The sequence below is a fragment of the Liolophura sinensis genome, chromosome 6 (assembly GCF_032854445.1).
Source record: "Liolophura sinensis isolate JHLJ2023 chromosome 6, CUHK_Ljap_v2, whole genome shotgun sequence".
NCBI lineage: Eukaryota > Metazoa > Mollusca > Polyplacophora > Chitonida > Chitonidae > Liolophura > Liolophura sinensis.
In genome coordinates, this window is record NC_088300.1 from 33,354,739 (window position 1) to 33,373,511 (window position 18,773).

The 18,773-nt window shown below is 39.2% G+C and overlaps 1 protein-coding gene across 1 annotated transcript; it reads left to right on the forward strand.

Moving 5' to 3' along the window:
- LOC135467643 (ATP-dependent RNA helicase DHX58-like) lies at nt 1-17,952 on the forward strand. Its single transcript, XM_064745433.1, has 13 exons — nt 1-352; nt 3,896-4,033; nt 4,471-4,815; nt 5,250-5,378; nt 5,525-5,761; nt 7,767-7,912; nt 9,290-9,667; nt 10,792-10,954; nt 11,653-11,897; nt 12,900-13,035; nt 13,897-14,133; nt 14,566-14,733; nt 15,758-17,952. The coding sequence occupies exons 1-13, from the start codon at nt 208-210 to the stop codon at nt 16,429-16,431; spliced, it is 3,141 nt and encodes a 1,046-aa protein (XP_064601503.1). The 5' UTR covers nt 1-207; the 3' UTR covers nt 16,432-17,952.
- The last annotated feature ends 821 nt before the right edge of the window (nt 17,953-18,773 follow it).

Genomic DNA, 18,773 nt, shown 5'->3' on the forward strand with positions numbered 1-18,773 from the left:
AGAGTTTCCCCATTAATATTGTGCAATTCTTTCGTTCGACGCTCTTTCAAGACTGGCAGTGATATTACTTCTGAGCTCGTGGCTAATTTCGCGATTTAGAGGAGTTATTAACTGTGTAAGATAACTGGATACATCCACTGTATTCTGATCTGTTTAAAACTGCTGATTGATCGTTGACTGAATTTCTCTTGTGGTGAAGGCTGAAGTATGGCTAGTGCCAGCGGGTTAACGCAACAGGACAAGAATATTCGCGATAAAGTGAAGGTGTATCGGCCGCTGATAGAGGGCATCATTAACCCTACACAGATGTTGTCCTCCGCAGAAGCTGTCACTCTCAAACATTGCCTTGGAGGTGAGTATGGCCTATAAAACAGACCTGGGCCTGCGTCTACTAATGTTAGACCAGGGACGTCTAATAAATTACAACATCACCGCATTTTATTTTACCCAAATCTTGTTAAGCCATGGGGCTAGAAAAAACTCTGCCTTTTTTCTACATTCTACCTAGAACGGCACCATATTAACTTCGGGTCAGGTAGAGTCAGGTAGGGTACATGCCTTGTTTTAATAATGTTGAAAGAGACGTCGGCTCTTACTGACAATGACATGTTTGAAAGAAATACGATTCGGAAAGAATTAACCAGGCAAATGTAACAATGCAAATGGTTAAATTAAGCGACGTTTTCCCTAAAATTAAGGAACAAGAGGTCAGCAAGTTGAAATAAAACATTTCGCATGTAAAACAGCATGCAACAACCAAAGCAGTGTTAGCCTTTGTCTTTACCAATACTTTATACACATGCATTCTCACTTACATGTACTTGGAGTATCTTAATCATGATTCTAACCAGAACCTGATGATGAATTCTGATTAAATAGTTCCGCGAGAGGATACAAGTGATAAGGCTAAGCCTAAACAAGCCTACCTGCTCCAAAGGTCAAACTTATCTAGTGTCTTGTCTGTGAGAGCGAGGCATGGGCTGTCAGGAGTATGATACGAGTGGTACTTAATATTGTAGCAGAATTCACATCTACTTAATTCTGTGTACCAAACTGTACATTTTGTGTACACATTGTGACAGCAATAGAAATGACGCAGCATTAAAATCTTATCTGTGCGCATGTAACTAGTTTTTGTATACACCACATTATCAGAATTATTGCTGTGTGTACAGAGCCAGTATAGAGTATTGTACGTACGTGTGACCCGGTTTTAACACGAGGCGCCTTTATACTCTAACCACTGGAATTTAGTAGAATGTCTTGTAAACAGCGAGAATAAGATTGAATTTATAAAGAGCAAAGACGTGTTTATGCACTATCTCGTGATGAATGAATATTCAGAAACTAATATGTTTTCTGTTGGTAAAAATGTGAATCTGCCTGGCTGGTTGTGCGTGTATTCAGAGAAATAGGTGTACAAAGCTTCTTATTGATGTAGTGCATGCTATTTCACCTGTGTGTGTGTAAGATCGGGGGTGGGGGGGGGGGGGGGGGACAACAACACATTATCAGCTACAATAAGCTTCAGTATAGATACGACGATATTATGTGAAATACTGTTAGTATTAAATTTCGGCTACCATAAATTGTAAGAAAAGAAATCTCAAGACTTTGCTGCTGGTTTGGTTAGTAAAACTGAGGAAAATGTCCGACTGACGACGAAAAAATCTTGGTGTGCGAACGCAAACGGTTACGTTTATTCTCCTCTTAATCTACACTGTCTCGCTCAAATTGTTTTTCTTCTTTTCTGACCAAGGTTTTTCTTTTCGTTTTGCGAGAAAACTGCGCGTCACAGCTGTCCACATATGTTCATTGCCAAATCGCTCGGGCTATCTGCTGGAGTATAAAACTTTACTCACCTGTGGCCCACATTTCGGCCATACTGGAGCAGTATGGAAATCTATAAAAAAACTTCCTCTCCAGAACCGCCTTATCCGATTGCATTGAAAACTGATATGCATGTACAAGACTACAGGGGGCATCAGGATTCAAAAATTTTCAAAAAACAAGATATCCATAACATGCAGTTTGACCTGGTGAATATAACCGCGGTTTTAGTTTCCTTCTAGTTTTTCTTCAAATTGCAATCACAGCTCATTTCAGCGTCATTTTTTGAATGCACGTGACCGGACACCGTAATGGCTATGAAGCTGAAAATTGGTCAGTAGATAGATCAACCCCAGATCTTTATTTTTTGACTGTAGGGCCACAGAGTTACGACTGATAATTTTGCCATTAAAATGCGTTTAAAAACTTGTTGTTTTTATTGACAGGCATCTCGTAAAATTGCAATATCTCCAAAACTGCTAAAGGTAGAAAAGAACAAACTGGGCATTTTTAATAATATGAAGCAGCTTTTGACGTGTTGTGCTGTTTGGCTAGTCACGTGATTTGGAATTTTATTGATAAGCTTAAGCCATTTTTTTCCGTAAATTGGCTACAGATCTTAGGATGAAATTTCACTTTCAAGCTTTAGGGGGATCGCCGTACCTATATTGTGGAAAAACTTTTTGTTTGGTATGCAAGTTGTGCTGTAACTGGCCGATGAAATTAGCTTTAAAGTAGGTGAAGTGTAAAAACTGCTCAAAAGGATTAAATTAACACACTGTCTAGTACTGCTCGCATTTGTAAGATCTTTGTTCTCTTTTTCCATTACCATAAACTTATACACACCAGATTACCAGTCATATCAGCCTGGGGTTCAAATCCAGTCTACTCGTTACCATTCTTACTTTTAATGGCCCATAATATTTAGCACTCTCATGTTCAAAGCCTTCACCCAATGCTGAAATAACTCACAAATCAAATACAGTTGCTACTTAACGTAATCCAGAATGACAAATGATATGGACCTTACCGTGATATGGAAAGCAGGGTCATGTTGATGTTGTAATCTTACTGTGACTGAACGAGGTGGGGTGGTGACCACACGTCATATTCTACCAAGTTCATTTCGGATTTAAGTATGGACACGATGGTTCATTTGTGGGAGATCGTCACGCTGGATATTGCTGTTTTACTTTCGTTGAAAATACGAGATCTGATTTCGCCAACGTACATGCAATTCACTCGTGCGGAGAGGTCATTATGTAATATTACTTTTTTTTGTTCGCATTAGAAAAAAAAGTGGGGTCTTTGCAGAAGAGCATATGACTGATAAATTTGAACGGTCTGTGGTGGAGAAAGTTTAAAGTTTTAAAAAGTGAACTTCAAAAAGCTGTGAGTAGAGACCGATTCAGAACCGTAGGCCTATAACCGCATACAGTTCTAGCTGATATTGATATCAGTAATTGTTGGAAAGGAAATAAGATACAACGGTGTTGAGGTATGTGGCAGCTGGATTATCAGGTGGGGAAATGAAGGGTCAGAAGCTTTGTGTACTGATTGAGTTTATTGTGGTGAAAAGGTACATCTGCAAGCATGATTATTGATGCTTATGGGACATTGTCCTGGCTTCGACTCCTGTATGGTGGTCGCCTTCCGCATACACGTATGCATTGCGTCAGACACAAGTCACAGCACAAAACGACACGTATATTGTTTATCAGAGGTTACACTTATTGTGGAGCAATATAAGAGTTTATTGCGCTTAGTGACCATTGTCAATGACTTCGTAAAAGAAGATCGGAGATAATCTCCAAGCTGATGTTGTTCTCAACGGGGAACTCGTGAGTCTCCTTTTAGTACGTTATAGGTCTCGTTGTACATGTACTAAAGAAAATGAGGTAGACAAGAAGCACTGCAGTATCACAGGAAAAACGACGTGTTTTGGCTTGGATTTGAACCGCTTTGAGTTCCTTATAGTTAAATATGCAGTTTGTGATTTTTTTCTGGATATCGATAAATTTTTCGATAAATCTAATGACATTGGTGCTAAATACTTTGTCCATAGATGCCAGTGTTCAACTTATAAAAAGTCGCCAAACTAATGAAGGGGATCTATCGGCCGCGCGCCTAATGTTCGACACAATGGAGAAGTGTGAAGAATGTGGAGTGTGGACAGCTTTTGATGATCTTGTACAAAATGCCGGTAGGTAACATTACTTTATCAGAGACGAATGCAGGTTTCGCTATGCTGTAGATACAGAATATTATGTTTAATTATATTAAATTTTGCTGCATATTTTAGATGATTAAAGCGTTGGCCCACTAGAAACTATCAGACCCTTGACCAGTGAGGTTATGTACTCTGTACCCACAACTTGTTGGTTTGCCTCCGCTCTTTTCTCAGGAAGTTCGTCATGTTAGATACCGAAGGTCGGTGGTGTACTCGGGCCACTGCAGTTTCTTCCGCCCATAAAACGTTACTGCCATCATATAGGTGAATAATTAATGAATATGGCGTTAAACAACAAGCAAATAATTGAATCAAACATTTTTTTCGGATTTGCACAGACTGTTGCATACATTGGCTTTCAGTTTGACCAGCGTGATTTCAAATGTTTTTGTAATATTGTTTTTTTATAGGATACACGAGGATCTCCTTAATATTGCGCGAAGAGCCGATGGAAAACGAGGAAAATGAGGAAAATAATAAACATCTCCTCAAAGTCATGGGACCTATCGTCAAACATAAGATCGACCCGGTGGTATTGTTGCCTCAGTTGTTACGGGACACTTTGTCAGAATGGGATGGTCAGAATGTTCGCGCGGAGGCGACGAATAAGGGAGACATTTCTGCAACTGTGCTGTTGTTTGACTTGCTGCTGAAGTCCAAGACACGAAACTGGTTTGGCGATTTCATGTCTGCTTTGATTGAAAGTCAACAGCACAATGTTGCTGATGAGATTGACCCTGATTATTACCAAGAATGTGAGTACTTATGCACGTATTTATGTATTATGCATTTATATATATATATAAATGGCACAGAAGAAAGTTCTGAATGAATATATAAGTGGAAATAGTTGTGGTGACAGTTTTGTTGGGAGATTGGAATGGCACTGATGTTGTCACATCGTTTATGCTCACTTAAACATGTTTCGAGTACCTAGCTCCCACTCTAAAATGTTGTGGTTGCATTCACTTAATTATGTCAAGCTAAAAAAGTCCATGTTCGTAATCTGTACAATAGTAATCATGTTATTTTGGATATTTTTCACATATTTATCGCTTGTTGGAAGTTTGAAGATTAGGCTTAAGGTATTTCAAGAAGCGATTAAAGAAGGTACACTGCCCAACGTCTGATGTTTTAAATTCTCAACAAACACGTTTTGATGAAGGTAATTCTTGACTGTTTGATGTAGGGAAGAAGTTGAGGTCTGAAGGCAGTAGTTGCACATCAACGGGAGATGAAAGTTTGGAATCTGTGTCATCGCAGACCAGTGTTAAAAGAATTTACCAAAACGACGAGGAACAAGAGATGGAAATCAGTTGTGAGTACAACAACATAGCAGCTGTATACTTCATTTGCTTTGGAAAAAGACGACAATTGATGCGCCTTGTGAAACAAAATTGTCCTGTTTATTAAGGATTATTATGGACGGTCAGTCATGCAAAAATATCTTTTACATTTATATAGATGACTACCAAGAGAATAACCTTAACAGAGACGAATTGCAGTCAGCAAAACCCTTGTCGAAGGATGTAACAGGTCACACCAAGACCTCCAGTGAGTTGCTCCTTAACGTGGGTCTTGAGACACGAGACAAGCAAAAGTGTTCGGTATCTGGCGAGTGGACACCCGATGCTAATTCTGACAACACAACTTCCAAACAAAGTGTCGACGATTCCAACACGAGGGATTTAACGTCAGATGGTACTGTATTGACACTGATCACTAATCAGGCTATAATATCTTAAACTATTATTTAAAAAAAAGACGAAAAGACGCAAAAAAAGTTGTATGTCTTTGTGATGATGCATAACTGAGATATCGCAGTTCAAAATAAACAAAATCGCATGCATTGAGAAAATCAAAAGGGCCGCCATGCTATCAACTAGCTGAGAGGGCAGCTGTGTCCGCTTACGTCAAAACACATGTTTACCTTTTAAAAATATGTGCTATGTGTAGGGGCGACATCGTGTTTCCGGTTACCTGACATGGCGCATTCCATGACTTAGTAAGAATTCCAGATTAAAACTGATTTATGGAGTTCCCAGGCAAATCAGAAAAAGATGGCTGTGGCTATTTTGATCTGTTCCGACTCCTCTTCCTGAATAACTTATGTTATAGTATTTGTCGTCATTTCCTTTAAAGACAAATCTGCTAAAACTAAAATCGAAAAAAAGTATCCAAACCACAGTTCAGGCCTTGTGAAAAAAAACAAAACAAAAAAACAAAAACAAAACAATATCCACAGTCGAATTTCCAAAGGCCAGATTTATTAAGAAAATTAGCATCACATTCTTTTAAGAATATGATAAGGTATTAATTAATACCTCATGTATGTTTCCCTCCCTCCCTCCCTTCCAGTCGGATAGGAACACGTGGGGTTGATTAGTTCGTGACGTTGCACCCACTGACATTTTATGCGTGACAAATGCAGTGGAGCATGCTTAACAGTAATACATCGTATTTATTTTTTGTCGCGACACGAGTTGTCCCCCCTCCCCTCAATACACTTTATATTCCTTTTCACAGGTAGTCTGGTTTAAAAGTTCGTTACGTGTCATTCGATGTAATAAAGCAACTTGTGCATGTGCTTCGTTGTACCTCAACTACCTGGAGCCGACAAATCACCTTGTTCAACTCTGTATACATCACGCAAAAATTCTATTGTGTTGCAGAACTATGGACTGTTTGTTTCTTTGCATATTACTAAAATGCATAATGTGCCTTAACTCATATTCAAAGTCTAACGTCTTTGTTGTGACCATTATGTAATGAAGGGTGGCTTGATCAGTATTGTCGAATTCAGCCGTCGTCGAGTTGGCGGTGGCTTTGTGTTTAGATGTAAAAGCCAGTTTTTTAACGACGCCGGCTCGCTTCCCTACGAATTATCGTTTAGTATCATCAAGTAAGTAAGCCGTAATAGAACTTCAGTACTATGGTCAATCGACTTCAACACCAAAATAACATCAGTAAGAACTTCACTTTGGAGTATTGGTAAGTCTATCACGACAGTGGATAGACAGATCACAAATGTAAATTGGACGCGATTTACTTGATCTAACCACATTGGATTTGACCAACATTTCGATGTTTCGTGTACGTTCGTTTGACATCACTGCCATCACTGACAAAATTTATACAGAAATCTTGAAGTACGCCGAGGTCATTGTGGTGATTTTGATGGGACAGGAAGTGATGTCAGAAACACTGTCCCAGCCTTTGTTGTAATACGTTGTACACACGCATTCCCTTTATCTAAGGTAGGCACAATATGATTGCAATGAAAACCTGACAGGATTATATTGATGAATGTAGTAGTTCCGCACTGTTAATAGTTTAGGTACTTCCGCGCGAGGACAGCAGCGATGAGGCTTAGCCTTAACAACCTTGTATTGTGGTGGTAGTGATATAAAGTGAGCGTAGAGGGCAGCACATGCGCTGTAAGGAGTATGGTACAGCCAAATACCGATGTTTTACTCCGGTTCTCCCACCACCAACAACACCCCCCCCCCCCCCGACCCCGCCCCACACGCCCACACCCCAACAACCCACCCCCACACATTTAAGTGACCGCGTTAGTAAAGGAGAAGTATTCTTGGGAAGGGATTTAGTCAGTGGTTTTCATAGTTACATGACATAGCGTGGTTTGTGTCAGCATTGTACCTAATAAAAGTGGACTACATTTTAAATGAACATTCTTGCATTTTAGGAGAAGAAGATGCAGAACAGGAAGCTGAGCTGCAGTTACGGGATTATCAGAAGGAACTTGCTCGGGCAGGACTGGAAGGGAAAAACTGCGTCATTGTTGCACCAACCGGAAGTGGGAAGACAATGGTCGCACTGAAAATAATTCAGGTACTTTATGGCTTTTGGTGGTGAACAATACACGCACAGTGGACACATGGTCAGATTCGGTAGCATGAACGTTATGTATGGCCTTGTTACCCGTAAATACAGACAAAGAAGTGTATGACGTAACGCAGAATCTCTTTGAATCTCTTTCTAGCGACCTGTTTAACAGGTCAACTCTCTGAATTACAGTGTAGCTAGAGATTTAAGTTGAACATGTACGTGTATATAGGCAACTATCCTTGGTTCCAGTGAGTAGGAAGTAGGTCAGATAAAGAACCTGGTAAGGTAAGGCGGGGAATCAGCCCCAATGTAGGAAACTGTACACCTCAAGTAGCGAAATTGACTATAGTTGTGAGTGACAGCTGTTGAGACACTCGGAAGGCTACGTCTTTTTTCAGTTCTGTTATTCTCGTATTTTCCTGTTATATGGCAAGCATACAGCTTATAACGCTCCAAACACGCACTAAAGCGATGTATAGGTCATAAAAATAGAAAATATGTAGCCTGTCATTCCTGTCCCACTGAAATATCTTTTTTTGCATTAGACAATGTAGAGTTTTGAAACTCAATGCACTACAAATGTAACGTTCTGAAAAATTCTAGGGCACGCAGTTATGCACCAATCAATTAAATAAATATATGACAAATGTAACTTTCAGCCTTATACTTTCTCTACCTATAACATGTTAGTGTTAACGATAGCTAGTGGGCCACGTGTGCTCTCAATCAGGTTACACGTATGATGTACGTAATACCATAGCTTATCCATTTTAAATAATAATAACGCTTATTTAATGCAAGACGGCCTTTTTTTTTACTCACACAAAAGTATGTTTCCAAAGAAAAAATTATGCCACGAATTAATTTGAACGAAACATTGACGTATTTGATCGAGAGTGCATTTTTGGAGGTTATTACTAAGCATCTCTTTGATGGGATTTTGAAATTTGCACTTTTTTATCTTACCTCTCTGGGGCCGATTCTCTGTTTTAACGTACCAGGTCCTTTAAGATAAATGCATACCGCTTATACGCAGATGTTGTTCGACAAGTGCTTGTATCAGTAGGTCTTGCATTATTTTTGTGATGAGTAAATATTGTCCCTCAAGTACTTTGAACTATAGGTGGTGAACTTTCTACTCCTAACTAGATACTGCAAGTACGTGCATCATGATCTGATGGACTTTCTACTCCCCTAAGAAGATATTGTCCCAGAATTATAAGTTGTGGCCATACTTAATACAAAGTACTGTATTTCTGATGTGTTGATGCATTGACATCAATTTTTGAAAAATATCATTCCTTGTTTATGTAAATGCATGTATACTCTGACAACCAAATTGTTGAGAACATTGGCAAAACAGTTACAATTCCTTTGCAGAAACATTTCTCGAGACAAGACTCAGGAATCCGAAAGGTTGCGTTCTTGGTGAACAATGTGGGACTGGCCAGTCAACAGGCGGCAGCTTGCAAAAAGATCCTTCCGAGTCTGAGAACCAAACTCATGTGTGGTGGCAACGAGGAGCAACTGAGTCTGAGTATGTTGTTACCAATGGTCGACGTTTTCTTTATGACGGCTCAGATTCTACTGGACGCTCTGAGAAACAGAAACCAGGAAAATATTTCTCTGTCGCAGTTCACGTTGATCGTGTTCGACGAATGTCATCACACCTTCAAGAAACACCCGTTCAACGGCATTATGTTTTCTTACATGGACCAGAAACTCCAGGAGGGTGGGCAAACAAGCCCTCTGCCACAGGTATGAATACAGTGGAGCGTAAATTGATTGCTTGATTGAATGAGAGCCTGAATAAATCGGCTGCCCTTCTTCAGGGGCATGATAAAGCTCTTGCCTTATTGCCACGGCGAAACTTCACTGGTCAAGGGCCTGAGACTTGCAGCAAGCCAACGCTTTAACATCTGAGCCAGCGAGGATGTGACAAAATTTAGAATTCTTGTCTTGTGTGCAGTGTGAAGTGAATGGAGACAATTTTTTAAAAACTTTTTGATAACAGTGCGAGATTTGTACGTAATTAACGTGTTAACGTACGTATTATCAACATGGACTTTTAGGTGGCTAGAGAATATTGGAGAATGGGCAAAGGATATTGTACTGTGGACAGAGGATATTGTACTGTGGACAGAGGATATGGCATGGAGGAGAGAGGATATTGCATATTGAACAGAGGGTATTGCATAGCGGATAGAGAATATTGCATAGTGTGTAGGGCATTGCTTAGTGGACAGAGGGTATTGCATAGCGGATAGAGAATATTGCATAGTGGACGGAGTATATTGCATAGCGGATAGAGAATATTGCATAGTGTGTAGGGTATTGCATAGTGGACATGGGATATTGCATGTTGGATAGACGTTGTAGTGGACGGACGATATTACATATTGAGTACGGGATATTAGTTATTAATTATATCCGCCAGTTTTGTTTGCATAGGATTTAATCAGGTACAGGTCAAAGGTTTGTTTACCCAAATTGGTGCTAACAAAAGTGCGTTAGAAATGTATCGTGGGCCTTCGTAGCTGAGGTGGTCAGCTTGTCAGCCCGGCACAACGACCCTGGAGTGTCTCAACAATTGGATTGCTGTGAGTTGAAGTCCAGCTCCTGTTGACTTCATTTCCGTCCGTACGTGGGAAGCTCTGTCTGTAAATTAACGAGGGTCGTGTGTTTTCCTGGGCTGTGCCAGGATTCGTCCCATCATAATGCTGGCCGCCGTCGTATAAGTGAAATATTCTTGAGCACGACGTGAAACACCAGTCAAATAAATAAATAAATAAATAAATTAGAAATGCGCATGTACATGTAGCTAGTCATCTGTGGTGGGTTGTCTTGCTCCGACCATTAGAAAGATTTTTGTTATTTTACAGGTTATTGGTTTGACTGCATCAATGGGAGTGGGTAAGGCCAAAAATATAGAGCAAGCCAAAATGCATATTCAGAAACTTTGTGCGAATCTGGATGCCAGTCAGATCTGTACCGTCCAGAAGGCGGTGGGTGAACTTGCGGACTTTGTGCCCGTACCCGATGAAGGTAAGTCGTGCGATACCAGCCACAGAATAAGTATTCTAAATAAAATACAAACGATATGGTCTTTTGGCACAGATGGCTCATGAAAATAGTTTTGCCATTCTTCGTTATGTATTGGCTTACGCCGTTAACACCATATACCGGCAGAAGTGAACCACGAGTTGCTCATCACTGGCCCAAAAGCCTATTGAAAATGGGTACCTACGAGGGTATCTTGATGTCCCGAAAAGCTAGAACACATAGAGGGGAATTCATAGTCCGAACGATATAGACTACCCCCCAATTAACAGAATGAGTGTATTTGAATCCAGCTCGTACTGATTTGGAAGCCACTTTACGTCACGAGGTTTGTTATCGATGTGGCAACGCACTGACATTTTTCTGAGATTGGGTTGGCTTGGTTTGTTCCATCCATAAACCCGTCTGATGCGGTCAAAGGGAATCAACTTCAATGTAAAACTCCAATTTAGTATATAAATGAGTAAAGAAAATTAGTAATCGTTCATAGATGCTTATAAACCTGTACTTAAATGTTTCCTTCCAGCAATGCTAGCAATGATCGTACAAAACATCATTTAGGTACGATGTACATTAAAGTAACAACGGAATTTAACAAAAAATGTGGTACATGTGTAAATCATGAATTTCGCTGAAGTTTAACGCTTAAAGGTGACATAAGATATGTATGTTTATATCGGTAGATATCAAGTCAGTGGAAGGCCGAAGAGAGGACAAGTTTGCCGATTTTATCCAAAGTTGGATGGATTCCATCGAGAAGAAAATCAAAGCCAAAGGTTCCAGCTGCGCAACACTGGAAGACCCCCCGCGTGGAAAGCGAGATCGCCAGGAGTATAAACAATGGATCAGTAAAATCCGGAGAGACGTGGCTGTGGTGTATGATTCGGACATGCGCTACTATTGTATGAGCTGTATCAATTTTGCTCAGGTAAATGCGGTATTCTAGAATGGACGGGTTGTATTTAGGATATTTGTTTACAATTTAATATAAAAATGTAAAAAGATGTAAAATTAGACGTGAATTTCCCCCAAATATGCAACGGGCCTTTTAAATTATACCCAAACAACGTGTCAGTTTAAGAATATGTTAAGTGGTTGCTACGGTTAGATGATCAAACTCAAACAGGTTCTTGTTCTTTCTTTCTTTGCCCTGATGATGCTTTTTGATAACATTCCTATAACTCCATTGTGGGATCCAGTCCACCCTCAAGGGTTAAGCCTTTCAGATGCCATGGGACGTGGGTTCATTCCCAGACTCGGACTGAGGATTTTCTAGATTCCCCTGCCGTCATTGTTCTGAAGGATATGGTGGCAATTAGTGGTGTATAGGGTTCTCTTGTTTGGTATTGCAGGTGACAACTTTCCTTCCACCAATCTGACATGTCTTACGTAAGACATTCCGACAGTAACTCGCCAGTGATCGCTGGTTTATTCCTTGTTCTCTTGTTTCCCTCACATATAAAACTGGTCACCCTTGCATAAGCCAAAAGTAATTGAGTATCGCGTTGTACAACGATCAAATGAAATAAATAAAATATGTATAGTTTACAGTTTGAGCTGAATTTTTGGTTCAGTTTGCCTATGATGGGATTATGGCATTATAATAGCAGACCTGTAGAGAGAAATAGCGACTCGGGTTTAAGCTGAACTCACCACCATTTTCTTGCATTGAATATGTAGTCGATTCCCATGGACTAGCAGTTTGCCCGGAGAACGTCATTGCAAAGGCAGGGATGAACAAAAAGACTACACAACGCATAGGCCCGATCTACTTTAAATGGGGAAGGTTCACCATTGTATGTTTACGAAACTGTAAAAATGAAAGGTATTGTACAGTATATTAGATTTGTGTTGGTGAAATAGGTAAATCAGTCGGTTTGTTTGACAAACCCTGTATGTGATAATGAGTTAATATGTCTGTCGTCCACAGATGTGCAATGATGCCTTGATGATAAACCAGGACGTACGCACCCGAGATGCCTTGGAATATTTGAAGAATAAGGTTAGCGAAGTGGATTCCAGCAGGGTCCATGCTGTGGAAAAGGAACTGATTAAGCACTTCAGAGGTTGGTGTTTTTTTATTGCCCACTATTTCGGGTTAATCTTGACCGAATTACAAATTTAACAAACGACGAAAGAGACCGCTTCTGTGGCCTCCTTGAGAGACCTGGTTCAAATCAGGGTCGGGTCAAACCCAGAGACAATAACGTGGTACTTCCTGCTGCCTCGTTTGGCGCTTAGCACTATGAGTTCGAGGCAAGGAAACAGGACTGCTTTGCCCCGTGTCAGTATAATGTAACTGGGTGGGGTGTCAACGTCTGGTGTCTTCCACATGATACTTCAGTGGCGGCTACAATTCGGCGATATCGACTCCCCTGCCACAAGAAGACACAGTATATGTACACACCTAAATGACTCTACGTCGTTATAAGACTGAAACATTGTTGAGCATGATGTCAAGCCCTAAGCACATATGTACATACATACACGCAAACTTTACTAAAAGGAAATTTTTAATGTACAGTGTTCATTTATGTGTCCGTCACTCTCTGTCTGTAAATGCGTCGAACAGTTTTAGGTTATTTCTGATGACATTAGCCCTGTGGCCATATTTATTAAACGTCTTAAGACTTACAAGTAAGCCAAAAATTCACACACAGCTACGATTAAATTGCTTTGATTTAAAAAGTGTAAAATTTGCTCGTTAATTCTTTGCTGGAGAACAATGTACTAACTACAGTTTGAGAAATTTGTTATTCTAACTTTCGATTTTTAAGCACTTGCAATTTAGGACTTAAGTCTTCAGTTGCTTAATAAATCAGTTATTCTGATGAATTGAGTGTTGGCATACAAACATGACATGCAAACATTCGTAATAAATAAAAATAATGTCATGAGATAATTATGTTCCAATGAAATTTTCACAGATAATCTGGCTTATCTGGATACAGTTAGTTCCTCTCCACTCGCTGTCAATCCTAAGCTACAGGAGCTGAAGAAGATGATTTTGCTGGCCTACAAGGAGAAAGATGATTCTCGCGGAATAATCTTCGTGAAAACGCGAGACCTTGTCCAAGCTCTGCACCGCTGGATGATGGAGACGCCAGACCTAGAGTGGCTTAATCCCCATAAGCTGGTTGGCCAAGCCACCCAAGAAGAAGGAGGTAGAAGGACTTTGTGATATAAAATAATATGCATCATGTGTCGAATTAAAAAACAAAAACAAAAATGTTATGGACTAAAATCGTATTTAGCAGGAAAAAACGTCATTATGTACTAGTTTATGTCTATGATTGCGTGTAAATACAGTTAATATATTATGATATAATACTTTTACATGCACAGGCTTTCGACTGGGCATGGAGCAGTCCGCACAACTGTATTTTGAAGAAGACACATGTAGGGACGAAAAGTGGTATTATTACACAAGAGGATCTTATCTTTTTATGGACTTCCCTGTGATTGGACTGGCATTGATCTATGAATCAGTGTATTTTGTTTCAGTACACAAAACCAAGCATAGATAACCTATTCCAAACTATACTTCAACGAATGCAAACAAGTTGTGTATTCTAGCTTTTTTTATTACCTTACAGGTATGACACAAAATCAGCAGCGGGATGTACTAACATACTTTAAAGATGGCCACCACAAGATACTTATAGCTACATCGGTTGCAGAGGAAGGCTTAGACATCCAGAAGTGCAACCTGGTGATTCGCTATGACTACACCACTAACGAGATCGCCATGGTCCAGGCAAGAGGTACAGTTCCATTTTCACAGTTTCTCTGAAAGAAACCATCAAAATATCGAAAATTAAGTTCTTTTTCACCATTTGTGGCATAAGAAATAAAGGCTGACAGAGTAGAAACTAGAGATGCCCATCTTGGCTTTTGGTTGCTTCATTGATGGGTGTTTAACGACCTACTCGATAATTTTTCACTCATACGATGGCGATGAGCTTTATAACTAGTTATATTTACGTGACACGTAAAAACTTGCAACGCCATATAAGACAAGTGTACTTCGACAAACGTAAGACTTTGTAAACGGCGCAACAGTAAACGACACCATGGTAAACGGCACCACGGTGAACGGCACCACAGTAAACCACACCACGGTGTACCTCACCAACAGTGAGAGAGGAGGAACTCATTTTTGATAATAAAAACCTTTCCCGTAAATGCTAAAAAAAAAAAAAAAAAAAATGACAGACTTACCTATGCCCTCGTTAGCTTAGAGGTTTAATGGCTTCTTTGAGCAGATTACAAGAATTCGGCTAATATGTCAACAGGCTTCTCTCCCTACTGCTTTGACTGCGCTTCTCAGTTTTTATCCTCCTTCATGTAAAGGAAATATTTAATTTTTCAAGTACACAAAAAATAATAAGTAAGCCGAAAATGGCCCTCGAGCGATAGCGTGGTGACCTTAGGTACTTTGGACCGTTGTACAAAGCGTACGTAACTATATGACAGGCGCAACTGTTATGGCAACGCGTCACTTGTAGAGCACGCCCCGCGTCACACAACCGCTCAAGTAAGGTCATCTGACATGTTTAGTGTGTTCATTGTTGAACGCATGTTTGGGGTGTGTTAGGATCTATATCTTAAACCATTGAATCTGACTCACTCTGACGAGAGTTTGTGGGCTGCTGTAGTTTACATTTTAGCTTAGCCCGGTTTCCTTTTAGAAAAAACTTTGCTTACTCCAAGCTTCTAGTTTTACTCTATTGTTTAGTCTGCATTTGGAGTTTATTTTGATCTTTTTGTTTTGTGTTTCCCATGTAGGTCGTGCTCGGGCGGAAAACAGCAGGTACATATCCGTGGTAACGGAAGGTAGAGGGATTGCTGAAAAGGAACAACTGAACATGATGCGAGAGGTAATGATGAACAAAGCCATCCGGGAACTTCAGACAGACATCGCAACAAACCCTCGGCCATTTCTGCAGTGTATTCAGGCACTGCAGGAGGAAAGCAAAATAGAGAGAGATCTAGCTGGCAAAGAGTTTGGTGGAGCGAGTTTTGTCGAAGGGGATTTTCAGCTAAGGTGCCTTACGTGTGACCAGTTCGCCTGTTTCAATTATGATCTCCGTAGATTTGAATCTACACATCACGCGGTGATTTCTGAAGATTTCCCAGCCCATTGCAATGTGTCCCCTCATCCGAAACCCACTGTTTTTAGCCAGAACCTTTCAATGACCGGGAAGATCTCCTGCCATAATTGCCGTCGCGACTGGGGAATTGTCGCCATTTACCATGATAAGCGGTTATGCGTAATCAAGATCAGTAGTTTTGTCATCGAAGACTTCCACAAGAATAGAGATGTTTGTAAGAAGTGGGAAAGGTCTGGTTCCAAGTGGAAGAACTTAAACCGTCCGATAATGAAAGGGTCAGCCGAACTAGCCTGGCCATTGGTCAGAAGCTGGCTTCTTGTCATACAAGGGGGTGAGGTGTTTAGGTGACTTGGGTTATTTAGAGAGCGGTCTCCCAGTCTGAAGCTGCATTACTGGTGGGGAAAACGTAAAAATGATATAAACTTCAGATGAAGAATTTAAAAGGTTATTTGATAGTATGGTTTGCAAATTTTGATTTCTCGATTTTCTTTCAAGATGAAACAGTCATTTTTGTATTGTGGATATATATGGTTTGAATTTTGTCTTTTAAAATGCGTTAAAATATTTATATTTTTAATATATCCCTAATTATTATCATAATTCAGATTTAACGCATGTGATGGCCCAAAACACCCACCGTAAAACAGTTGTTTTCAAAAGACTTTTTCTCTGTAAAGAAAAATTCGAAAAAGTTAAGACCATATTTACAAATAACGCTTAATGAAAGGTAATAAATGTACTAAAAAAAACCCTTGTGCTAATAATCGCTTTATAAAGTCCACTTGAATATTAGTCCTGCTATGCTTAATATCTATCTATTATTATTGCTTCTTTTATCCCTAATCTGTAGTTCCTAATATAAATAATTTCCTAAGTTTGAATACATTTTGTTCTAAATGTTAAATCTCAACCTTGTTATCATTTCTGATATCAATTAATTTACGCGAGAATATCATGTATCATGTGATAATCCTGTGATAATCATCAGTTCTGTAACATTATAAATATCGACATCAGTGAGAGTATGCAGTTAATGAAACCTCCTGTTGATTGTTATCGATACGTAAATTGAGAATCCTGTAAATATCAACAGAATAGTGTATGAATATCAACAGAATGCTATATACGGTACCACACATGATAGTTTGTCAGAGTGAACATATTTTTTTGCCGTGTATATTATTTATTATTTCAAATAAATAATAAGCTACTTGTGGCTACCTCACCGATGGTGTGATTACAGATGATGTGTGAAAAGTTCAAATATAATATATTGCCATGGTGTAAACAATGTTTATATAGGAATGACTTTTTAAAAGTATTTCAACCTTCGAATCTACCATATATTAGCTGACATTTAGTTACAAATAAGGTAATACAGAAAATTGCAATATTATATATTGTTTTATGGATATTGTGAGAGTTATTCTTTCATATGGATAATAATTTCCATAACTATTTTCACTTGACTTTCACCATGCCTTGATCTTGAATTGGTTAAAGATAAGTCTATAAATATTTCAATACAAATAAAAGTGTTAAATTATTGACAGTATGTGAATATGAATGGTTCACCCCTTCGATTTTATCCTAAATGTATTTGCTTATAGTTGAAGGAAATATATTGCAATTTTATGTATTATTGTATGAATGCTTTTAGTTTTGAGGTTTTATCCCTTTAATCGACATAGGTTTGTAACGGTGATAATTACATAACGTCCATGAAGTTTAACAAGTTTGAAATGAAATGATTTGAATTGAAATTTTTAGATGCATAATATAATGAGCACTTTGCGTTTTTGTTACTCGCTTGAAAGAAAGGTATACACAGGGTAGGATACTTCAAGGTTAACAGAGGAATAAATTTCACTAATTGCTGTGCAACTTGTCTTTGTTCCATGTTTGATAACGCAATTCACCCTATGGGTAATAAGGCATGCCAGAATATGCACCCATGTTGTCTTTTTTCTGTACAGATATTCAAGCAACGATTGTGACACGGAGTCATTTCACAAAGACTCTGAATTTTGACTTCTTTTGATAAACATTTAATTGTACAAAGTCTTTTTATTAATTACATTTGTCATTATTTATTTACTCATTTGTTGTTTTAAGGAGGCCTCAAAAATGTTTCACATATGATTGAGGTTAACTTTATGGGTGAAGGAAATCATGTGCCCGGAGTAATCCCTATATCTTTGGCAAGTTTCTGAAGAAGATTTCCTCATTTTTACGTACACCATAACAGTCCGAAAATAAGTGGTCTTTGCGAAAGTTAGAACGTTAGAATGCGCAAACCATCACACAAGCCTAGTCGACCGTTATATTACTAGATCCATACACAGTGAGAGTTGAGGAATCCCTGACTAAGGCCGGGTTTGAACCAACAACTCTTAGAAAGGCTGGCACCTTAACTACTCGCCCACGACCCGCTTACTGAACAATTTACATGTGCATGTGCCTATATACGAGGGACACTTACGTTGTAAAACCGCAACGGAGCCAAACAATATTCGAATTAACAACTTCTTTCTACAACGATTATAGACTCCATAGAAAAAAATCTTAGAATGCAGAACCAGTCATGGCCTTCGTTTGTTTGTTAGTTTGTTTGCAAATTCTATCTCTGCAGAAGTACCACATGTATGAGGTTTTACGCTTTTAGATCTTAAGAAGGACGTAATCAAGTC